At 33.7% G+C, this 26,546-nt stretch overlaps 1 protein-coding gene across 1 annotated transcript; it reads right to left on the bottom strand.

Annotated features, from left to right (window-relative positions):
• Window positions 1-18,742: 18,742 nt before the first annotated feature.
• On the bottom strand, window positions 18,743-25,034 carry LOC124368107 (MFS-type transporter clz9-like). The gene is made up of 2 exons (XM_046825382.1): window positions 24,973-25,034; window positions 18,743-19,511 (listed from the first exon to the last, which is right to left on the bottom strand). Exons 1-2 carry the CDS (start codon window positions 25,032-25,034, stop codon window positions 18,743-18,745), a joined length of 831 nt encoding a protein of 276 aa, XP_046681338.1.
• Window positions 25,035-26,546: the final 1,512 nt, after the last annotated feature.

Genomic DNA, 26,546 nt, shown 5'->3' with positions numbered 1-26,546 from the left:
ATGTTTGTAAAAAGGTTTTCCAAAGTTTGTATCAATTCAAACGTTTATGTTTCAAGCCAACAACTCATACAAAAAAACAGCTTGTGATGTCATTGATTTTCCCACATTTTGATTATGCTATGTCAGCATATTGTGATATAAATGACGAACTAAGTAATAGGTTACAAGTTGCACAAAATGCTTGCATTAGGTATATTTTCAATCTACGATTGGATGATCATGTAACTAGGTATTATAAAGAGTTGAATTGGCTAAAGATTAAAGAACGGAGGGAGTTAAGTATATTGAGTTTAGCTTTTAAGACTTTGAAATATAAAACGCCAGAATATTTGTATGAAAAATTTGTTATTAGAATGCAAGATGTTCATTTGAGACAAACAAGATTTGGTGATCATATTTTGCAATTTCCAATCCATAGAACGGTGATATATTCTAAATCTTTTCGTGTCCAATCAATTAGGTTATTAAATAAACTAGAACGAACATTAAAAGAAGAGCAAAATGAGAGAATATTTGTGAAAAATATAAGACGTTTATTGCTTTTAAAATATAGTGAATAGGGTTAGAAAATAAAAATGTTATTATGAAATCATGCTTAAGATAAACAGTGTAATAAAATAAGGCTATATTTGAGTTGTTAATATAGATTAAAGTGTATTTGGATTATAATTGTTTTCTTCTTTATATTATGTGTTTGTTTTGTAGATTGTATTTACAATGTAATGAAATGAAGTGTTGGAATTATATATTTACGTAAGAAACATGATAGTATATTTTGATTTAAAAAAAATAAATATATATATATATTTAACTAGATATATAATAACAATTTATTCCTTGTACAATGTATAAATCATGTTTGTAAGGTCAAACGTTTGTAAGACCACGACCTATGTTCTGTGTTGTAATCTTTTGGTGCCTGTCCCGGTGGAAGAGTGGACCTTTGGTCTAAACCGGGGCAGGTAAAATAAAAAAATTGGTGTCAAAATTGGTGTCTCTCTCTCTCTCTCTCTCCTCTCTCTCTCTCTCTCTCTCTCTCTCCTCTCTCTCTCTCTCTCTCTCTCCTCTCTCTCTCTCTCTCTCTCTCTCTCTCTCTCACTCTCTCTCTCTCTCCTCCTCTCTCTCTCTCTCCTCTCTCTCTCTCTCTCTCTCTCTCTCTCTCTCTCTCTCTCTCTCTCTCCTCTCTCTCTCTCTCTCTCTCTCTCTCTCTCTCTCTCTCTCTCTCTCTCTCTCTCTCTCTCTCTCTCTCTCTCCTCTCTCTCTCTCTCTCTCTCTCTCTCTCTCTCTCTCTCTCTCTCTCTCTCTCTCTCTCTCTCTCTCTCTCCTCTCTCTCTCTCTCTCTCTCTCGCTCTCTCTCTCTCTCTCTCTCTCTCTCTCTCTCTCTCTCTCTCTCTCTCTCTCTCTCTCTCTCTCTCTCTCTCTCTCTCTCTCTCTCTCTCTCTCTCTCTCTCTCTCTCTCTCTCTCCTCTCTCTCTCTTCTCTCTCTCTCTCTCCTCTCTCTCTCTCTCTCTCTCTCTCTCTCTCTCTCTCTCTTGTAAGAAAGTAGTGAAATAGTAGTGTTTAAACTTAAATAGCTTAATATTAATAAATGTTAACTTTAACCTTTACATTGTTGTATAAACTATCTGTATGATAGAGTGTAATATTTATCAAAGTATATCATAGTCATAATAGTGAAAGTAATACAATTAACATATTAATAATTTTGTTATTGTTGTTGAATATGTAACAGTCACAACTCGCTTTATATATTGTAATATATGTATTGTTGGCCTGTCACAGTGGGAGATTGGACCGTAGGTCTAAACTGTGGCAGGATAAATAAAGAAATTGTCTAATTGTCTAATTGTCTAATTGTCTCTCTCTCTCTCTCTCTCTCTCTCTCTCTCTCTCTCTCTCTCTCTCTCCTCTCTCTCTCTCTCTCTCTCTCTCTCTCCTCTCTCTCTCTCTCTCTCTCTCTCTCTCTCTCTCTCTCTCTCCTCTCTCTCTCTCTCTCTCTCTCTCTCTCTCTCTCTCTCTCTCTCTCTCTCTCTCACTCTCTCTCTCTCTCTCTCTCTCTCTCTCTCTCTCTCTCTCTCTCTCTCTCTCTCTCTCTCTCTCTCTCTCTCTCTCTCTCTCTCTCTCTCTCTCTCTCTCTCTCTCTCTCTCTCTCTCTCTCTCTCTCTCTCTCTCTCTCTCTCTCTCTCTCTCTCTCTCTCTCTCTCTCTCTCTCTCTCTCTCTCTCTCTCTCTCTCTCTCTCTCTCTCTCTCTCTCTCTCTCTCTCTCTCTCTCTCTCTCTCTCTCTCTCTCTCTCTCTCTCTCTCTCTCTCTCTCTCTCTCTCTCTCTCTCTCTCTCTCTCTCTCTCTCTCTCTCTCTCTCTCTCTCTCTCTCTCTCTCTCTCTCTCTCTCTCTCTCTCTCTCTCTCTCTCTCTCTCTCTCTCTCTCTCTCTCTCTATTTAATCATGCAAACTGAGAAACCGATCTCCCTCTGTTGGGAATAATTGCATTACAAAGATATTTAATCTCACGATCTAAGTGATTTCCTGTTTTGCAACAGTCGTTTATGTTATATAGACTCGTTTATCAGTTGGGCAGTGTGCTTAGGAAGATTATTATTGTGAACTTGGAAATATTTTAATGTATTTCTTAATTTTAATTTAGTAATAAACATCTTCCACGGAAGAACATAAATATTTTAAGTAGAATTTTCTAAAGTGTTATAGCACATTAATTACAAATATATCCCCACTTAATAATTCATGCTACACAATTTTTAAGAAATTATCTTCCTATACTAAACTAAAATAATTTATTTTTCAAACGAAGAAACATGACAGACAAAGATGAACCAATCATAACTAACAATTTGATATTTTTTACAAGACGTAAACGATTTAACTTTAATTTTTTTTGTAAGTAATATATTGAATTTCGGTGAAAGCCGACAAAGATAAAAGGTCGTTATTAAGACGGTAGCAATGTCACGAGATCGCGTGAGACTTTGTAAAAGAACACTAAGCAAGCAGATGTAAAATTTTACTACGCATTTTATCGGCGGTTATCATGGCACATCAAGCTTGAGGCGTAGTGCGAAGTTGTTTGTTGTGAGCAAACACTGAAAGCTTAGCAGGGGACACCCTTGCAAGCTTTTCGTGCAACTTCAACCTATTACACTTAGACACCCTTTAGTTGCATCAGTGTTTTGTTTTGCACAATTTCTAAATAATATTTCAATCTAGTAAATAATTGATATATCAAGTGATATAACAGAGGTAGTCTGCGCTTGATCTTGAGCCATTTGATATTATAAACTATTTAAATATGAAGTAGTTAATATTTATCAAGTTAAATATGCAAAGAATGTTATTTTTAACTCAGTACAGTAAGCCTTGCTCTTGAAAAGTATTTGGGATTTTGAACACACCAATCAATCATACGCTCTAGACACCATTAAAAGGTAAAATGGTTAGACTAGTTAAATATATTAATACAGATTGAGCAAAATCTTCTAGATAACTTCTCTGATTTTCATTATTGATCAATCTTTGACCTGCAGTTCATAATAGTATTTATTGTAAAAAAGGTAAATGAAGTGTAAATTGGTTTGTCTATGAGAAAACGTAGTATCGCATATGACGTTGATGACAAAGTATTAAATAATTAAAATCTCCATGGATATTAACAGAAAAAACGTAAAGTTTTGCATATTTTTAATTAAGAGTTCTGTATTGATAGCGGAAATACACTTTAATTGCGATAAAATTACCTTTACAGTCCAATTACTGGAAAATCAATTTAGCTAAACGAATGAAAGCTACAACTGCACAAAATAACTGTCGTAATATGTACAATTTTTATTTCCTGAAAAGGAAAAAAATATAATTTAATAAAGGAATAATATCCCTATTATTATCGGCTGATTCGTTAATGGTTAGTGAAATTAAAGTCAATGGTTAATATCTATTAATTCTTTATGTATAATCAATCTTTAACAAAATAGGATTTTTATTCAAATATCAAGTTTATAACAGTTGTTAAAGTAATGATTTATCAGTGTTATCACAATCAAAGTTGGATATAACTTCAAGACATTAAACGAGCACCGAAATTCAACTACTGAATTACCGGTAGTTTAACGATTAATATTGTATTGCAAATTTTGTTCCAAATAAATTTTGAGTTGTCATACTGACAAAATATCTTTTATCCATGACTGCTGGTCTTTAGGTCGCATGAATAGGAAACCTGAAAAACTTAGCTTGAAGATATGAGAGTCAGGCTTGTCAAGTTTGTTGAGATCTAGATCGAGCTCTATATAAATGTCATTAGGCTCAATTCCTCCTCTTTCCATCTGCGCTAAAAGCAGCAGAACGTCGCAGTGACGTTCTGTCAATTTACATTGACTCTCTCTTTTAGCTTTATGTTTCTCTTACCGCAATGTACACATTTTATATGTACACTTTCTTATTGGCAGGGATTGAGGGAGACTGAAATGACGTATTGTCTTAGAGTTAGCGAACAAAATTTTATTTCTGTTTGTCAGCACAATTTCTCGAAAATAAACTGATCTTGAAAATTTTCATGGAGCCTCACTTCTATATAAGCAAAATCGAGTTAGTTGATGGTGCATGTCACTCGATGGGATTTGGCTGAGCATTAGCGGACACTTTTATACTGTTATTATGGGTATCCACTTTTGTGATGTGTCTGAAGAAGATAGCGTCGCTTTCGAAAGGCCTCACAAAACAATAAAAGTCTTAAATATTGGTTTTATGTTTTAATGTAAGTTAAAAAAATGGGTATCCATGATGAAAATCCCTGAATAAATAAATGTTTAAACAAACCGAGTACATTCAAATGACACTAAAACATGTAACTAAGGACTTAAAAGACTCCTAATTTGTGTCTTACACTAAAGTGTTGTAGAGAAGTTGTACACTTAATCTGTTAGGTACAGTTCTATTCCTATACTTAACAATCACTGAGGCTTTATAAGTACAAACTACTCTGTATATATGACTATTTTTTAGAGTCATTGATCAATTACTTTTAGCTTATATATGTTTGTTAGGTTTACGTCTCAGATTAATTTCATCGTTGAACTTAAGGTATTAATTAACTGATTTAGTTATGATTTAATCGTATTTTAATGAAGTATTTGATGGCGATCAATAGTTCATTAATAAGGTAAGAAGGTTATAATTGTTTTATTATGATAATATTCAATAAGAGATAAAAGCTAAAAAGGTAAGAATGGCTTAGTTTACCAGGCGAAGACGCTTTAAAGATGACTTCTGAAATCCATCTAATGGTCGAGCACGCGAGCTGGTTGCAAGGCAAGGTTCACCCATCCAAGCAGCAGCCACGCTCGACATTCCTTGAGTCAGTTATCTTGAGGTTAACCTCGTAACCGATAAGTTGACAAAGACGCAAATGTAATATGTGTTAATCAATATAATTTATTTTAATTTTATAATTATAGAGTTATAAGTAATAAGAAGATATTTTTCTTTAATTTGTAGATTACCAGTTTTACATAAAAGCGGTAATAGCGTTGAAACTGAGTGGACCATGGTAGAGAGCATATCTCTGTCACTCTATGAGTAAGATAAGAGAACGAGTCCTGCCATTGTATGCCATTTAAAAACGCCAGTATGTTAGTTGCACTGCCATGCATTCTCTCTTTCTCGCCTTATTTGTCAAAATGGACGTTTAAGTTAACCCAGTCATGTGTTTATATCATGAGGCACTATTATAAACCTTATATCCAGTCCATGTTATGGAGCAAAATTTATGCGTAATCTTTTAGAAACTGTGAAACTACACAACACATCAATAAACTGTCAATAGTAGTAAGTGATTCAGTCACTCTCATAATCCACATTATAACAAAAGTCGAAGCATTTAGAGATATGAGGTATGGTCGATGTCTCAAGTATTCTGAAATATTTAGGAATGAATATAACAGATCACAAATCTGTTTACTGTGAACTAAAATGTTAATTGGATAAACGACACGCCAAAATAGTATGTGATAGAGATTATTCAAAGTTTAAATTAGATCGAGTTTAATCAGTGGTATCAGAAATCAAACGGAAAAGTGTAAATGAACTTGATGAATCAAATAAAATTAATAGCTTCGTAACTTCTAACATGAAACTAATACAGATCTTTCATGCTGCGTACAACAAAGCAGTGTACATTCATAGCCGAAGACTGTCAGCTTCGCCTAAACTACGATGCTGGGGAATTTCGTCCGGCTATTGGAAGGCTCAACGGTTGTCTTCAGAATATAAGTGAGTGAGTGATCAGTAAAACACAGTCTCAGGTAAACTCCAGAAAGGTCAGTGATCCATATGACATCAGCTTCCGTATTGCAAAGACTACAGGGGTTGGAGGTGGACTATATGCTTAAAGACCAGCATTGAATGTAAGCAACTTTTAGGGTAATCTTACATTTTTGACCATGTAAAACACGTTTTTACGGTAGCAATATCACTAAGGAGAATATTGGACGCATAAAAATCATGCAAACAATTCCGTAAGCTTCTTTACAATCTAGGAGGACAAGAACACGTATCGGCTTATTGTGATGCTTCCAATTTTATGCCACTTGGAGCCGTGTACAGGGTGCAGAATTCATGCCTGATTAACCGTTTGTAGACTCTGGGCGAACCACAGCATCTGGCAGACAGACTGATAGTTAAGAGAAAGGTCGACAAAAATCAGCTTCACTTTCCTAGAGTGAAAAATAATAGCAGGAACAGACTTCTCTGTTTTGCACCAAAATTGTACAATGATCTCCCCTTTCATTTAAAAGAACCTCACCAAATTTAAAACTCGAGTCAAAGTATAAGTACCCACTACCTAGAGAATGCTTTTGTGATCAGTCATTATTATATTTTTATTATTGTTGTTTTTAATTTTGATATTCATATTCCAATTTTCATTGAAAGGGCAATAGCATTTCGGACGTTTGCCATCGTTATATGTTACAAAATGTATAATACAACGCTTCAAGGATTGAAATCTATCCTCTTTATAATGTAGGGAGGTAATTAACACATAAAAAATAAAGAATAGAATGTAGTAAAAAAAGCACCACTCATGATGTATGTCTTTCCTAAAATCCACATACTACACATCAATCTCCGACCTATAATTTGTTCCAGGAATTTACCTTGTGGGGAAATATCTAGTCCGTTTGGGTATCCTGACACCATTTGTAGGAAAAACTAACTCTTTCGTGAAACATTCCAAAGAATTCGTTGAGACGTTAGAAACTAGATGAAACCGAGTTAACTTTCACGTTAAAAGTATGTTCACTAATGTACCAGTTCCAGAAACACTCAAAGTCATTGAATTTCGACTAAAAGAAAATGAAACATTAAACGAAGGAACAAAACTTCCCATCCACGTAATTACGGAACTATAGGAGCTATGCATTCTATGCAACCATTTTGAACTAAGGGGTAAAAATTACCGTCAAGATGAGGGTATGGTGATGGGATTTCAATGTGTTTATAAAAGAAACTTAGTAAATATTCCTGGCTTCAACTCAGTTCAAACCGAGGACCGGTTAGAGACACGTTGATAATAATTTCGTCGTCTTCCATTATAAAGGAACAGAACTTTGAAACGAAGTTTGTCCCACACAAACATCACTTCTCCCTCCATTCGCCTTATCAAAATCCCTTTCCCCCTATTTACCTTCCTATCCTTTTGTTTCAGATGACACGCCACGATGCCTAATAAGAAAGTGCAGACATTGATTTTCTTTTACTCCACTTTCGCCTGTGCTGGTGTAACATGCTCTTGACTTTTCGTGCCCATGCCCTGTGTCCACGACCTGCATCCTGTGCAGTAACAATACCTGGACTGGACTCCAAGCAGCTTTCGGGTAAAAGTAAAGTAAAAGTAAAGTAAAGAATGTCTTATTTTACCAGGCGAAGTTAGGGCTAAGAAGCCCTCTCTAACACTTAATCTGGGGACCAACGGCTTAAAGGTGACTTCCGAACCACCACCAATGGCCGGGGGGGGGTATGTCTGCCCCCTTTCATTTCTATTCTTTTATTCGTTTCTTATAAAGAGGATTTCAATCCTCGAAACGTTGTGTTATACATATAATGATGACGAATGTCCGAAATGCTATTACCGTTTTAAACCTTCCATTACAAAGTCTAATCAAAGAAATTTGGATTGTTAATAGCTATAGTTAGTAACAGTTTAGGTTACGGAGAGTTGTTCTGCAAATTATATGTATCTGAGGAACAATTGATAGTAAAAAAGCCTTTTTATTTAGTTATACTGGCAACATAATGTACGCAAGGAAACAATGATTTTAAAATGTACATTATTCAATACGGTTGCGATGTTATTTTCGGGGCAAGCGAAAATATTCGCAACTTGCCAGATAGCCAGTCGAGCTGGGTTAGAATTTTCCAGGGTTCGAGAATTTCATACAAACTATTATTTATTGTTAGGAGTCGAATCAGAGGGCCCTGCGCGAAGGAATTGATACTTCCAAAATAATGTTGGGCTTACTTCAATCACGTCAACTCCAATAAAATTTTAAAAAAGTAAAAAAAATAAAAAAAATAATCTTGCTCAGAAAAATAAAAAATTTCTTGTTCTAGGAAAGTTATTGTTCAAGTGAGTTCGATTTTCGAAACCAACTGTATTGTGTTTTATTAATACGTCGGTCAGTGAGGAATTACAAGTAAGCTGAGTAGTCTCCACTGATAACTTGGTCGGGGAGTCGTATACAGTAATTATTTGTAAGGGCCCCCGGGGTTGGAATAATTAATCGGTTAAATAATGATAGTTAGTAGAAGCAAAATACAAAATCAAAGCAAAATATAAATAGCAATGGCAAACAAAAGCAATATTCAAATAACACCAATAGCAAATATACAATCTTATAAATTAAAGATTAGCCATGCACCAATATCACAGTGCAAACTACTATATACATAAAGCAAGTACTAACCATTAACAAAAAATATTTCTACGGGATGCAAAAGCTAGATGAATTTATAAGATAAAAATAGACTAAACTGTATTTTCTCTCTAGGCAAGTGTATAGCTCCAAAAATAAAATATCGAGTTTACTTTCTCAGGCAGATAATTTTTGGAAAATAAAAACAAAATAATCACTTATAACACACCATGCAGAATTTAACCCTACCATATGCAAGCTAAGATAAAGGTAAAATGATTTAAACCATGCAATAAGGTTACTAAACTAAATTACTATAAATATCAGGGCTCTATGAATATCAAAGAAAAATTGAACACTCACCCTATCTGCACAGTTTCACCAGAAAAATAAACTAAAATATCGTTAAATAAATAATTTGATGGAGGTTATCGAGGTGAGGGTGTCAGGACGTTCGCAAAAATAAAAGAAAGGATTGCGAGTCCCGAAAATATATAAAGGAGAAAAATAAAGATAATCACTTACAAAAATAGAAATAATTAATAAAATGAAAATTAGATAGAATTTCAATAAGAAAGAAAAATATATTTCCGAAGTAGATTAGAGATTCGCCAAGAAACGTGATAATAATCAGACAACAGAACATAAGATTTAGTTTATGAGGACGGGGTCGGTGGGGAAGAAAATATTTATAAAAGGAAGTCGTGGGTAGAGGGATGCCAGTACTATCGCCGGAAAGAAGGCAGTGGTAAGGCGAGTCCCGACTGTTATAATTTTTTCCGGGTAGGAGATAATTGGTTAGGAAAAGTTTGTAAAGGAAATTCGGGATGAGGTGTCAGATCGATCGCCAGGAAAAGAAATGCGAGACCTGAAAAATTTAGAAAGGAAAATGTTATCACAGTATTTAAAATTTAGTCGAAATGACAAAAAAAAATATAATCTGATTAATTGGAATTCAAAATATAAGTTAAATTGAAGAAAAGAATAACTTTAGTAATTCTAGTTGAAAAAGTAATTAAAGTTTGAGTAAATTGAGAAAGTCAAATATATTCTAATTTAAATTTATTGATACCCTTAAATATCAAATAAAATTATTAAGAGTATATTTAAAATCAAACAATTATCTTATCAAAATAAATCTATAACCATCAAACATTAATAATATATTTCAGATCGATTAATTTTCATAAATGACAAATAAAATATTAAATTCTGTTTCACATAAAAATTTGGAAGAATTGTTGATGGCGGAGATAAACACTTTAGTAAGGAACAGGGTCGTTGTTCCTTACCTGGTGCTGGATATCGGCGGCGTCGAGTCGCGATGTACAGTCGTTCAGCGAGCGAGGTCGGGGGGAAGGGGTCGAAGTCGTCGTGGTGAGCAGCGGGTCGACGGCGGTTGTCGCGGTTACTGACTGTCTCTGTGTGTCTTCAATCGGCGGTCATTATATAGGTTCGCGCGATCGCGGTGGTGGGGGAAGCCTTCTCCTCTCGCCTCGGAGGGGAAGCGGCGATATCCGTGCGGGCACGGACCTGCCAGATAGCGTCTGACTCATCGTCAGTAAAATAATTATTTCGCTCCTCTTTATGATAATTATAAAACTCAAGTCGTTATTCGTAGGTAATTGTTAAAAAAAATGTTCTGTTCTAATTTTACAATTTTACTAATGAATTTTTTAGATTTAAATTTAATTTTGTATGTTAAAAAAAAGTAACATGTTACACGGTAAAAATTTGTGCTAAACTTTTTTCATATCCTACTTTTGAAAAAAATATAAACCACTAAAGGTGAAACTGGTAATACGCCAGACCATGTGTCGCATAACATATTTCGGTACGGATACGAGGGAGATCCTATGGAGGGACATACACCAACTTAAAACTCTCTCTTGCCCACTTAAAAAAACTTTCGTGCAAAATTTCAAGTTTATAGATCAATTTGATCTCGTTGTATCTTGCGGGAAAACAGAATAACAAGTGCTAGCCCCTTGAGTTGATATTTGCTTAGATAATGATCAGTAAAATATTACGAAAGTACACGCATTACCATAATATGGAAGTACAACTCGTACGTTCCTTTGAAATCTCCCTGAGTCATAAATTTCAATATACATTATGAAATTCGATATAAATCTGCAGCTCAGTTCAATTTGGATATATCCTGCGGATGGATGTATATTTAGAAAATAAATTTTACTATCCCTATATAGCAAAATCATTCTCTAGCAAAACATTAGTTTTAATTATTCGAGTTTAACATTATAGGAACTTATTTAAACATATTAAAGACTACCTAGGTTTAAGCAAGATGCCCTGTTAACAATCTTGTTTCGAAAATGAATATATGGAGTAAAAGTAATTTCACTTAATCTGTTCGTTCTCTTATATTACACGATTGTACTCAGAACATTTTACTCGCATTACGTTTTAAATAATACATTGAAGTTTGTATTCTACTGAACCATAGTACTGGCTATCCTGTCAATATTGTAATCCTGCATTAGCCTAGTGACAGGTTTAAGGTTGAAGAAATGGGAAACCATTAACCTCTTGTCTATCACTGCGTTGGAAGAATAGCCTCCTAAATGGACTGATAACGAGGCACGAATCTTTTAGCCACACGCTAAATTATTTACTTTATCATTTTATCACGAGCTGGATGACTTGGGTATCGTCGTTAACACTCAGTGCAGAGGTGCTTTCATAAAAGAACTACTGTAAATACTGTAATGCCTTGTTAATAGGTAAAATTTATCAGAAAAATACAATTACAATTACATTACAATGCTAACTGGTGCATGAAGGTAATGTAAAAAGGTTTCTAATGTCATCTTTAAAGTGCTAGACCATTTCGTGATCAATGTCTCAAACCAATTTCACATTTTCTTTCGATATAATACAATATCCGTAATCAAATATGTTTGAAAATACAAACGCCAACTTAATTGGTGACTTCAATTCTCATTCATAGTACCACTAAAGGCATACATTCTTATTTAACACAAACACATTCAAGTAGCATACACTAGACAGTTCAAAATTAATTAGTTCGTGACATTTATCTTACTCAATCTTGTTGGTTATTTAAACCTCGTTGTTATACAAAATTATTCTTTGACATTTAACTTTCTGTGATTTTATTTCTGTTGCAATTTATATCGGACTCGATGGAATTATAACCTTATATGGTAATGTTTGGTTTGAATGTTGGTTGATGTAAAATAACCATTCAAAGAAACATATGCTTGATACAATCAGTTATCGTTTCAAAATAATCAATATTGAAATTTGATTAACATGTCGATGTAAGAGGATATAAAAAGCAATATTTTGATATTGACCTATAATTCGCATAATATTTGCAATTACACATTTTATGTTTAAGAAATAATTTTACTCTCTTAAAATTTTATCTTATATAAAATACTTTGTATTGCATTATACTGGCCCAGTAAAGTCAGTCGTAAGCCTGAAATCATCCCTTAGATCATCCCTTTGCTAGCTTATCTATGAAACTTCCAATCATGCCACTTATATAACGTGGTTAAATTGTCACCTGGTCACTGAACACCACACTTCATTTTGTGTCTGGTCAAGTATATCATGGTGATTAGTACCTAATCTCCCTAACTTAGAACTGATGACAAGTCTTCATTCATGAATGAGTTAAAATAATTTATTGTTTTCATGGCATAGTTTCTCTACCATGTATAACATGTTCCTCTCCTATCCCATAACTTACTTGTCTCGTTCCCATCCTAGCGACTACGCATATTTGTTTTTCTACGGCAGGAAATCTAAATATCGTACGATAACACTAAACAAAATCAATTAAGTTTATCAAACATTTTAATCAGTACCATGGGTAGGTAAATGTCTCCCTGTTTTCTCCCATCTCCTATTTCGAATCCATCCCGCCGTACCTTAGAATTTAACCTGGTTAGAAGATTTCTCCTCCTTTTCTACGATCAAATTCATAATATTGACAAAATTTGAATTTAGTATTTGTAAAGAATAATGTCTATTTACATATGCCCAGTTTGACATGGTTCTTTTCTCACGGTTTGGAAAATCCCCATAGAGTGACCTTATCCACACCACATGACGAATTAAGAACATCGACTTCTAAAGATATCAATTACACAATAATTTCAAGAAAAGCAAACTTTTTCAGATTTTGAAGATTGCAAAATTTTGTATTTGTATTTCAAAAGGTTCCTCCTAGTGGAAGTAAAGGGGACATAAATTTACTATTTTTTCAATTATGCCGTCGATGAGCAAATTTGGCCAACCCTAACTTTCTTATTTTGACTGCGATATCGGTAAAACTTAACTTTAATTACAATTCCATTCTAACAATTGCAATTGCATTTATATTTATAACTAAGTAACGTAACACAGGTTACAAACTAGGTCAAAGTCTACAAGAACACTACCAGCTGTTAATTGACTGCACAAATTTTGGCGTATTAATGTTCAAACCCATAATTTAGTGCCTTAAGTCACATAGGTAGTAAATATAAGGGCAATGTTGATTCTGAAATGTATAGCAATGTAAAATAAATTAAATACTCTTGTATTTAAGTATGTTCTGTAAGACATTGGCTTGTAGAAATTCCAGCTTTAGAGTGTATGGTTATCTGCCTTTGGAGAGTCTAACCAATAAACACGGTTATTTAGATACCAGCCGTTTTAAAATGAATAAATATAAAACAAATTTTCGCACTAAACAACCACTAATTTCACACATGTAAATAGTTTAAAAAGAAAACAAAGAGGCAACCAAAGTCACAATCAACCATATAATAAACGACAACATTGTAGGATTTAAGTGTACTCTATAAATGAATAGCTACAATACAATTCCCACAGTAGTGAATGTCTGAATGAATCAGGTCCCTCCAGTGGTAGGCTTTGCTAACGCTCAGATAATAATGTTATAATAATGCCACAAAGTAAGCTGCTACATTAAGATATATTCATAGTTTAAAATTAATCAAAGAGAACGGTGGAAACTTAAATAGCATTGAACCATATAAAACAGCAATTTTATTGCATATAATTTGGCTCAGCTACGACACATTTTTTTCATACATATCAATAGTTCTTTATGTGTGAAGCAATATGTTATATGAATACTATTATTTTTATGTAATTGCTTCTGTACATTCCTCCAGCTCCTAGCGAACATGAGGCGCCATATATGAGACTGCTATCTCGGTGGAAAGCATGTTAAGTGTAACCCATTCCGTCTGGAGATCTCATTCTTGTACGCTGTTACTAACATCATGTATTCTGTTTATATTCTCTTTGGAATTTTATTCATTAATACAATTTTTTATGTACATTGTAAATTCAATTTCAGTTTAGATGTAGTCAAATATCCAGAACTTACGGTTAGTACTGAAGAGGGGAAATTTTTGGTAATAGTATCTGAAAATTTCCTAATTGGAATATATTTGCAAACTACTATAAGTATTTACTTGTCATATCATATACGTATCATAATGTGTGGGGTGCTAGTTATAGAAGTATTTTAAATCCACTGTTTGTAACTCTGAAAGCAATACTTAAAGCAGCACTGGGAAAAATAGGCATTACGCATCGGAGGCACTGTTCACCGAAATGAATGTTTTGGATATAAGACAACTGTTTGTTAGAGTAGTTGTTATATTTCCAAACATAACAGAAGTATATTTGAATTTCCGACTCACCATTACGCAACAAGAAATTTTACATTTTCCATATTTACACCCAGGCTAAATATAACCTTTTCAAAAACAAATACATTTTAAGTTTCTCAAATTATTTATAGAAATTTACCAGAATTTCTTAAGGATATGTTTTCATATATATTATCAACTTATAAAATAAAAGTAAAACATCGTTTAAAAGTGTGGGTCGTGATTATATGGAAAGGATTACATCAGATTATAGAGTTTAATGTCCAAAACTGGATTGCAGGATTGGATCGTGCTTTTATATTTGTGAGCGCAAGGTGTGTAGCTGTAGAATTATGTATTTATTTCAAACGGCATAGTAATTTTTTAATAAAAAAAGTACAATATTTAGGAAAGCGATTTATTATAAGTAAAAATAATGATAACATTGTAAATATTGGAGTTAAAAAGTGCAAAAATATAATAAATAGTAGAAAAAAGAAGCTAGAAAGAAACAAGAAAGATTATGCATATATTTCAACAATAAAAAAGAGTTTTATTGATCCCCGGTTCTACCAATCTTTGGACCGTTTTGGACATTAAACTGGGTTATAGGATGGGAGCTTGTTTTTATATTTTGTAAACGCGTGGTGTACAGCTGTAGTGTGTATGTGTTGGTTGCCAGCGCGGCAGGTAGTGGTGCAGGGTAAGAGTAACTTGGGGTAGGACGATTGAAGGGAGGGAGCAAAGGCATCAAGTATTATCCTGACTGAGGAGTCCGTTTGTCTGTCGGTTTTGATTAATCTTACATTATTTTGTTTCTATAAGTGAACAGCGTTCTGTCCTTTCTGACAGAAACGTTCACGGGTATCCAATCACTGTGATTAATATGTGATGTGATATATATTTGGTTAATTGTTTTTTGAAGTACGGACGTACTTTGCAATTTATTGGCACTTCCACTAACCGAAAGGAGAGATTTATTAGGCCAAATTATTAGGAATGGTAATACGTTTTCGCCCTTTTGCATAGAATGTTTGACTCAACCAAACAAACCAAAATCAGACAAACAGTGGCGAGTTTCGTGAGAAACTATCGCAAAGCATCACTGCTATTCTGTTTGATACAGTGGGTAACATATGCAGAAGAATCAGTACCGTAACTATGGGGCGCTAAGGATGAAAGAAAGCCCCCACCACAACCATGAACTCTAAAACATATTCGCATAAGAGTAAATCAACTAGTTTTAAGTTACAAAAACTAGTTAAATCCGGCCCATCACATTTTTATTCCAATTTGGATTTCTTCAGATTTTTCAATGCCCCCCGATTTGGAGCGCTCTTCAATCAGATCTACACCCTCCCCCCACCCATCAAAAACTCAGGTCTTAGTTATATAATAATATAAAATAATCGTCAAAATTTTAATTTTGATTTTAATCACAATGTATTTAATTAATTTAATTTTGATCACAAGAGAAAGTGTCATATTGAGTTTTAGGCTGTCTCCTTGGTAAACATAATTTCACATTTAAACTATCTCTTTAGCTCCTAGAGGTGAATATTAATGGACCGTTTACTGCGCTTGGGTAAATATCAATAAATATGGAGGGTTTTCCAGTTAAGTTTATAATTAAAACTAATATTTCTGTTGTTCTTTCATTTGCTAAAGTATGTATTGTTGTGTTAGTGTTATAAAAATATAATGTAACTAAAACAATTGTCAGTGGTTTCTGTGCTTAGTAACAATAAAAAGGTTATTAGTATCAAACATATCATAAATTATTCTTGGCTGCTAAAACTCAGAGCAATAGCTCTTAGGATTTTCTTTCTAGTGAGCGATTTTATCACCGGGATTCACATTAACGATGGCACCACTTTCTGCACACTTCACAATCACTAACGTCTCCTTCAATGTACCCTCTCCAAGTTCCCCATTTTGTAGATCTGATCCCATTTCCCTATGGTACCTGCACGTATCTAGAAAAATCCTTAGAGAAATATACTTAATAACACATTTGCCTCAGTTCGACTCGCATTGTTGTTATTAACAAAGTGTTTATTAATTATGAGAGAGTTTCCTCTTCCTGTACGACGGTTTCGCGTAGGTTTAGGGTTTAGTCACACGAGAGTGCTGTGTGTTTTCCTTACACTCACTAGATGTTTCTTATAGTATTTTTTATTATGATTTTCAGATATTGTTAAAGCATCATAGCCATTCTTAGTAAATACTTTATGAACAACTTGTTCCTGATAATAATTTCTTATGTGTTGTTTTCCCAGATCATGACTTAAAACTTGGGTTTGAGTAGAAGTGTAGGGAATGCACCTTATTTCTAAGACTATCCTTATTAGAACTCATAGAGCCCAATCCAAGTGATCCAAACAACCAATGCAAGCTTTGTCAATACAAAGTAACATTAACGATTATCTTAGGTGCAGTCTGATGATTACACTTCTTTACAAGAGGGCTGCACGAGCTCTCCTGAACAGGCTTATACCACCTAGAAAAAGACATCATGATTATTTTATATTTTAATGTTTCACTTCCATCAGGGTAATATTGTCTACCGCTAAGTAAGCTCTTTGACATGTTATTTATATCAAATCACGTCCCTAAGTGAGTAGAGAGAGCCTAAACGACTTCCTGTAGAGACTTGACTACAGAGAGCGCAGCACCAGTCCCTTCCGGTTCCGACCATCTCTCAACTCTCTTCCTTCATATCCCTTCTTCTCTTTCTTCGTCATCTCATATATTTAGATACCTGTCGCTGGAGGCTTAACACTTAATGTTGTCAACAGGTGTCATATTTAAGTAGTAGGGGAGAGTGGGGGAATTGTGCGCACCTAAGGGAAAATATTTTTCATATTTTTTTAATGGCTTATTTTGTGTCATCCGTTACACCAAAAGTTGAAGTGGTTATCATACTATACACTGGTGTTTTTTGAAAAAATAAAATACCCTAAGGCAAACTATGTACATTTATTTTTCTAAGAGTATGCAAGAGCGCACAATTGCCCGAAACGTAGGGTAATGGTACGCAGTGGGTTGGGGTAATGGTGCGCGTTTTGAGCACATATCGGAATGTGGAATAAAGTCACCATTTATAGTAAACACTTTATTATACAGTGTGTAAGTAAAACATTATAGTGAATAAAGTATATAAATGGTTTATATAAAATGTTTTTGGTTACAAAGAGATATTTTTAATATGAAAGAGATAATTTTTTAAAACAAAGAGGATAAAAATTATTTTAGTATTTACAAGAATTCGCAAATAAAGTCTTTAGCTGATTCTTTCATTGTGCATGCTGCGTGATACCACTTTCCGCACAATATACATCTGTACCACAGTTCCCTGTCTTTTCCATGATCTCCACAAAAACCACACAAACTCATTGGGCGCCCCCTCAACTGCGTCTAGATCGATTACACTTCTGTCTACATCGTCAAACTCGTCATCATTGCAGATGGCTGAAGGGTCTATGTCTGATTCATCTGATGTGTCCCAACGCTTTTCTCTAGTTTGTGATAAGGCCTAACTTTGGTCTTTTTTACCTTACTGGCAGTAGGCCCATTGCTTTTATTAAGTTTAGGAGACAAAAGCTAAACTTTGAACAACTTTCTGGTTTTTTTTTGGTCAGTCTCTTTTTTTTTCAGTTCTTCTTTTAGTTTTTTCTTTTCTGCATTAGCTTCTAGTTTTATTTTAACTGGAGTGCTAGTTAGAATTTCTGAATGTTGTTTTTCCCTGGGTTTTTTCTGATTTGCAGGCTTATAAACCTTCTTATTTGAACTCAAGAAAGGAGCGTATGCCAGAAAGGAGTTGGAAGCTTTGGTCGATGTGCACGGTAACGGATCATCAAAAAGACTTGGTGCAATTGCAGTTGACTGAGGACTTCCGAAAGTTGATGGTGTTGACACTTGACTTGTGGAAGGGAGTGTTTTTTCTGGACAAACAGTGATCCTAGTTGTGGTGTAGGGCATTTCATGCTCTGGAACTCCTTCTACTGGAGGGATAGGCAAGTCGCGCATTTCAGCCATTCCGTTGTCAAAAAACTTATCAGGGGTTGAAAGGGAAAATCCCAGCAGAACGGAAGCCTGACGCAGCATTAGGACATGGTAGCTACCTTTATAAAAAGCTTGATTAAGGAGTCCCGGCAACATCAATACTCGGTTATCTTCTCATGACCGGATCGCATTAGATGAAGATCATATTCTCTATACAAGGCGTTTTTCAATGGACCGAAAAAAGTCAGGTCCAGTGGCTGAAGCCGATGGGACGTGTGAGGGGGCAAAGATATCATATGAATGTTGCTGTCTTTGCAAAACTTGTAGGCCGGTATGGATATATGACTGTTGTGATTGTCCAGGATTAGAAGAACAGGATCCTCGGGTGTAGGGTGTGAGTGTTTTTTAAAGTGAGCTAGCCACTCCAAAAACAGCTCCGAGTTTGTCCAGCCGTTGTTAGAGAGGCAGTAAAGTGCACCATGTGGTCCATTCACTTGAAGGTTGGGGGTCATTCTTTTGCGTGGATATATCAGCATTGGTGGGATGTAGTGGCCACCAGCACTTACACAAAAAACTGCTGTGATTGTTCTTCCCCTTTCCCCTGAAGTAGCCCCACCTACTCTTTTAGCACCCTTTAGTGCCAACACTTTTGGGCACTTCTTTTGGACGGTTGTTATACCGGTTTCGTCCTGATTGTACGTACGGTGGGGGTCTATTTCAAATTTATGTATCACTGCTTTCAAGTTATCAAAAAAAATCTTAACCTCTTGCTCATTGAACGCTGAAATTCTGTTAAGACTTGTGTTTTCAGGCTGGCGTAACTTCAGGTTTGTGTTGCGTTTCAAGTAGCTATATAACCAGTCTTTGCCTGCCAGACAAGTTTCTTTGTTGAAAGAGTGCTTAAGAACATTGTCTTCAGCAAATCTGTAGGCAATTCGGCAAAGCTCTTTGGGTGTTAAACCATAAAAAAAGACTACTTAGCAGCAAAAACAAATTCACTAAGTTCAGCTTCCGTCTCTGCCGGGAAAATAGTTTTCCGACCTAATCGAAGATTGACGTCTCTTAGGCCTATTGGTTCCTGAACGGCAAGGTATTTTCGTAAGGTCGCCTCTGGAATGTTGAAAACTTCTTCCGACTTCTCTGATTTTCCTTTTCTCTTCTTTGACAGCCCGCAAAGCATTTTTTAGGTCATCTGGCGAGTACTTTAGGCGATCACCCTTTCGAATGTAATTTCTCGGCATCTGAGAACAAAACCACGAAAAACAAAGATTAGGCAAACCTTTGTATATAAAGCGTGTGAGGGGGAATCATGCGCGCAAACGCGTACCATTACCCGACTGCGACCATGTGCGAATAAACCTAACCTAAAATATGCAACTGAACTAATCTAAAGACCAATCATATACCGAAACACGCGTAAATTAACGTAGTTTAAGGACTATGTACAGATTATTTAGATTGGAGAAATGATGTAGGCTTACCTTCTTATTTCCTGATGAGAGAAAATTATATAGAAAATCACGATAAACACTTCTTTCACTCTCACTCATTAACAAACTGCCAGTGGCGCGCCGGGTGTTGTTGTCTAGTAGTTCGCATAGCAACCGCTAGGTGCAGCACTTATCAGACATCGGATTACTATGTCCGTTTGTCTCAAAAACAGTGATGCGCACTATTACCCACTGCGCAGAATTACCCCACTCTCCCCTAATACTTGTTGTGTGCTGTATATCAAACGTAACGCCACCTTACTTATTAAACTTTGGCTTTTATTTACCACTTATAATTAACTATCATACAATGTATCAATAATGTGAATTTTCAGTTTTCTTAATAAGCCTAAAAAATTTATTTGTGGCAATAATATTCTAAGTTGTAAGTTATTTACCTTAACATTATGACACGAAAATGTTAAGTATCATAAACATAATGTCTTGCTGCGTAATACTTTTAGTTTTATAAACTACTACAGATGCGTTACTATGGTTCCTTTTTGTCCAATTTGTCTGTTTCTTCATATGAGTTTCCGACAGTAGCTGGATTATTATTTTGTTTTGTACAGTATTGTTTTAGTAATTGTAATTCAATTTCCAATAATTAATGGATTATTATACTCAATTGTCAATATAAAAATTCTCTCATCAGTGATATAAACCCAACAATTATGAATTATTTAAGTATTATTACATTAAAATAAATAATGTGTAAGTATTAACACATGTGTGTTAAATATTTGTGCCTACAAGGGTAAGGTAAATATGCAAGTAATTTGTGATGTGAAGAAAAATTTAACTATTTAAAAGGAAGTCTGAATTTGGAAATGCCCGAAATTTTAAATAAAGATAACTATATTTCAAAAATTGTTATCCTTACAAATAAAGAACCACTTTAAAACATGATAATATTCCAAAAAAATTCTAAAACACAAAAAACCGGAAATGTTTGAACTTTGTAATTCATTTGGGTGGTAAGACCCATTCAATCTTACTCTAACATAAGTACGTTTAAATTATTGAAGTTTGAAGTTTTTTTTATTATTTTGTCTACCTGTTTGAAAATCAATAATAAATAATTTAGGATGAAATATATCTGTAAATATTTCTAATATTAATATTCAAACATTGGTTAAGTTGTTCCAGAAATTCCATTTTCTTCAATATCAAAAAATTAAACCAATGAAGAAAATTAAACAATATAATTAGGGTTGTTTTAAATTAATTAACCAGTTGAATTTTACTCATGGTTTTTTACCAATAATTGGAACTCTAATAATTCATTATTATTTTTTCATCAAGTGGCGTATAATTTATAGTTTTTATTTTCAATATCGCAACATCATCTTCAGCTCTCATAAAACTATAAAATTCACTTTAAACTGTAGATTGAAAGATCTACATTTAACACAATCATAAATCTAAATTATGTGTCTAAATTTAAAAGTCGTTTCAAATCCATTTGGTGTTTGAGAAATAACATCACTTTTAGAATAAGAAATGGTTCCTTTAATTGTACTTAACTGACTACAATTTTCAATTTCTTCTATCAAATTATTATGTTTCCTTTCTTCAATTTAAAAAAATAAGATTGATATAGAATTGTCAATAAATCAACATCATTCGTTTCAAGATACGATTGACCATCTTGTTGTGTTAAAGTTCCAAAAATATAAATTTAAATTGTTATAACCAAAATGTATTTCCAAAATAAATGTTAAACTCGCTTTTTTGTTTAGTTTATTCATATGTTGTTTACTAATTAATTGTGTAAAAACATTTCAAATTCTGGAATTCTGGGCTCACAATATCACTCGAAACTTTTGGTAATCTACCATTGACACAAATAAAATTTCAATGTTTTTAATATTAAAATTTTACATAACATTTCAACACATTTTATATAGAATTAAAGTTTTTACAGTGAACGATAAAGGATGTAATAAAGTATTAAAATGACCAACCTCACCATACTCAGGAGTTTCTTCTACAAATTTAGCATTTTAGCTAATATATAATTTAATAAAATATCCATCGTATAATGTACTCAATCTAAAAATTATTCCATTTAACTGAACTTTTATATTTTTTCCAAAACTTCTGGATTAAAATTTGGATATAGTCAAATAATAGACACACTCGTATAAATATTTTCTTTAGTAAAATAAAATGAAAAATATTGATATTTTGCAATGGTAAACCAATTTAATTTATTTATGTATAATCTCACCGTATCTTCAGATAGGTAACTTTTTTTAAATATCATAACAATGTCCATTTAGTAAAACTTTTTCATGTTACATTATAACAATATAGAAATTAGTACAATTTCAATAATTTCCAAACACTGAACGACTCTTACTTGCTAACATTACAGGCAGACGTTAAGTTCGCAACTCGTACAGACACATTCGTTACACGAACGTTTTGGTCTAACTGCACAGATATAGGAGATCTTGGGACAGTGAAGTGATAAAACAAAGCATTTCCAAAAAAAGATCTTATATTGATAACAGGATTTGTGCAAGAACGTATATACCAATCTACAACAAAAAGTGACACCTGATAGGAACACACAGGTACAAACAGGTAGAAGACACAAGTTCTTTAACTCAGTTCTCCTCATGAAGTGTGACCACCATCTAAAATTGAATAGTCATGAAACATTATGTGAGGCCATTTTATCTTTACGCTGAATAAAATACGAGTAATTGTTGTTAAACGCCACAAATCGATGTGGGGGCTTGCGACGCAGCTTGGCACGTGCTGGAACATGACGTGACTGACCGAACACTAAACCGTGAGCAACCTAGGTGAAAAACATTAAATAAGGGAAGGAAAAAAGAAAGAAATATTTTCAATAGGTTCCAAACGACTATTAGGTCTCTTAAAGTTTCAGTTAAGACACTTTTTTTTTTGCTGTATTGAAGGTGTCTTGGTAAAAAAGTTTTATCTGAGTATTTTTGTCGCTTTCTTATTTTCCATATTCACGTAGAAAACCCGTTGTAAGAAACTTTACCACTAGGAAGAATAACTCTAAAATTTTCTAAAACATACGAAAATGTCAAATAAATAATACAATAGCTGAAGTATTTTAGAGGGTGTAGTTTGGCTTAAAACATAGTATTGGACGTACATAAAAGTGTTCAAGAATTTGCTTTAAAAGAAAATTAAAGCCGCTGTTGTTACACAAGTACGTAGAACTGGTCCCTAGGGTTCTGTACACGTCAGGTGCAGAGACAACCGCGATATCTGTGTAAGTGAAACTTTGAAAGTCCACAAGTTAAACTAACACACTCCCCAATTCTGAGATGAAAGATTTAGACTCCATATTGTATTTCTGTATTCTGAATATATGGCAAGGAAAGTAATCAACATTAAAAGTATACCAAACCATTTTTATTTATTTAATCTGTAAAAGTCGTCACTTAATGTCAACATTCAACTTAATTATTCAAACTCCTCTACTTTCCTTGGAGGTAAATTGTGTTAAAAACTTCCTTAAATGTCACAGGTAATCAGCTACAGATATTAACAACAAATTTATACAAATACGGTTTGATAGCTAAGAAAGACGTAATGCCATTATTCAACTTAATTATTCAAACTCCTCCACTTTCCTCGGAGGTAAATTGTGTTAAAAACTTCCTTAAATGTCAAACGTAATCAGGTACAGATATTAACAACAAATTTATACAAATACGGTTTGATAGCTAAGAAAGACGTAATGCCATTATTCAACTTAATTATTCAAACTCCTCCACTTTCCTCGGAGGTAAATTGTGTTAAAAATTTCCTTAAATGTCAAACGTAATCAGGTACAGATATTAACAACAAATTTATACAAATACGGTTTGATATCTAAGAAAGACGTAATGCCATAATTTAACTTAATTATTATTCAAACTCCACCACTTCATTCGCATGTAATTTGTCTTAAAGCTCCCTTAAACGTCAAACGTAATACCAGCTACAGATATTAATAACAACATTTTTACAAATACAACTTGGTAGTTAAGAAAATTTTATAGGAGTTTAATAATTATTTAAAACCTTTTTCTTTCGTCTCACAATTATTAGTATTAAGATATATCCTTAATTCAGGAACTTTCCACTTGTATACGGGCATCATCCTTATTCGTATGACCACGAACATAAAAAATATATAATTTTAAAAATATAAATAGTAACTGTCATGATTTAACTATGTATTACTATGTTACATTAAATTTTAATATTCCCAAATAACATAAAGGTTCAAAAATATATCAAAATCCAAGATTAATAAAGTGGAACTTGGGTAGTTTAAAGATAAATAAAGATTGTATTTAAAACATTTTTGAACACACAGTCTTTATTACAGACAAAAGTGGCAAACTAAAGCTATTTTTGGACCAATAGTCTGTAATGTTTCATACAAGAAATAAGGTAATACACATGCTCTGCGATCTTCATAGCTTTTAAAACTAAACTGCCTATGTATTCGAGATTGATTTGGAGTTAATGAAAACAAAAAAATAATGAACAGTGCACTTTATGAATCTTATTGGTCCTAACCTCATAACAAAGATAGAGGAATTTACAGTATTTTACGAAGTTATGTTTACAAAACGTTTTTAAGCCAAATAAAAGCAATTCATTTGATGAGCAGTACTAAATTCAGTCACTCTTATGGAAGATAGGATAAAGCTGCGATGTATGTTCAGAAGACATAAAAAATAGAGAATCCAAATTGGAGCCCTGTGGTACTTCTTTATCAGACACGAACATATCAAAATACACTCCACCATATCTAAATAGGCTTAACGGCGGTTTATATTCTCATTGGCACTCTAGACAGAGGCAACCCGAAAGAGTAAGGTGAATTCATATCTTACCTCCACATTACCTACCGCTCAGTGCTGAGTCTGAAATCTGACACAGACTCAGACTTGACTTCTGGAGCCCACGACATTTGAATAGCTAAAAGATTCGGTGACAAATCAAAAATGAACTCGCTGCGTCGTTTGTACATAAGAGGCACCTAGACTTCATGAAGAGGTGTTCCCATTGACCCATTCACAATAGGTGCACAATCGTCTAGACAACGATAAATCAATCTTCAAGTCTATGCATCTAATACGATTGCATGTACGAGTTTATTAGTAGATTATAAATAATTCGTTGAAGGGAAACAAATTCCTTTTGGCAGACCTAGCATTATTGGTCATTGACAGTAATAAAGATATTTTCTTTGTGACATTACTTACCTGTAGTCCTTGTTATTGTTAGTATTTAACCAATAACAGATACAAAGAGCGTCACTTTACACCAGCCACTGGAACAGACAACAATGAACTTACTACGGGTTGTTGCCAATTTAAAATTGTTACCAACTTATCGAAACAAAATATGACATATGTGCCACCCAATGTTTTGATTTTACCAATTAATATAAATTAAATTGTTCAGAGAATTTATTAAAAATATAAATTTCGAATTAATTTCGGATTATTTGTGTTGGTAAATTGTGTCTTCATTTTCCAAAATGTTCAATGTTAGTCATCTGATTTCCACCAATATAATAATACTGCAGATATTATTTCATTGATAATTTATAGATTAAAATTTATATATTATAGGTAGAGAATAATATACGGAAATCAGGTATCTGGAAAACACGTTATTGTGGGAAGAGTACTTATATTTATGTAACATTGAGTCTTACTGTTTAATTGCAATTCTCTTGCACTGATTGTATTTTCTGTTTATGTAACGTAACGTATCACCAGATGTAGTAAAATCCTTCCTTACAATCTTGGGGTTTTAAGAGTTCATGCACCTTTCAATTCAATATATTTAAAATAAGTTTTTTTAAACTCTTAATATTTTAAATTTATTTAAAGTTTATGGGTTCACCACTAATCTACAACATACAAGTGGATAGAGCGTTAAAAATATTCTGCTTAAAGAAAACTAGGAGTAAGTCGGGTATCAGGAGAACAGGAACGTTAGTATGCGAAGCCCACTTATATTTATGTAACATTCGCGCTTACTGTTCAAATGGGATTTCCTTGCGCTGATTGTTTTCTTCTGTTTATGTGACGGAAGTTTGCTGCAGTAAAATTTTTCCCTAAAATCCTGAGGTTTTAGAAATAATCGTGGTTTTTCAATTTAAACTATTTGCATGTTTATACGTTTCTACATTTATTAAGGATTATAAAAACATATCCACACACTACATCAGTATAAGAGGATCTATACTGCATTGTTCCACATAGCATACGAACTGACATACGTGAGCTCACCAAGACAAAAAGCAACAGAACTTAAAAATATCAAAATATTGAGATTATTTTAAAATTACAATTTTACTTTAATGCATTGGATTTGATATATTTTTGGTAAAAATTGGTAATTATCTTATAATAGCTCTGTATTTTACATCAGTAAAGTTTGCCTTAATTTTGTTTGTTTATTTACTTTT

This window comes from Homalodisca vitripennis, chromosome 8 (assembly GCF_021130785.1).
Source record: "Homalodisca vitripennis isolate AUS2020 chromosome 8, UT_GWSS_2.1, whole genome shotgun sequence".
Taxonomy (NCBI): Eukaryota; Metazoa; Arthropoda; class Insecta; order Hemiptera; family Cicadellidae; genus Homalodisca; species Homalodisca vitripennis.
Note: the sequence above shows the minus strand (reverse complement) of the source record. Positions and strands in the feature narration are given on the sequence as shown.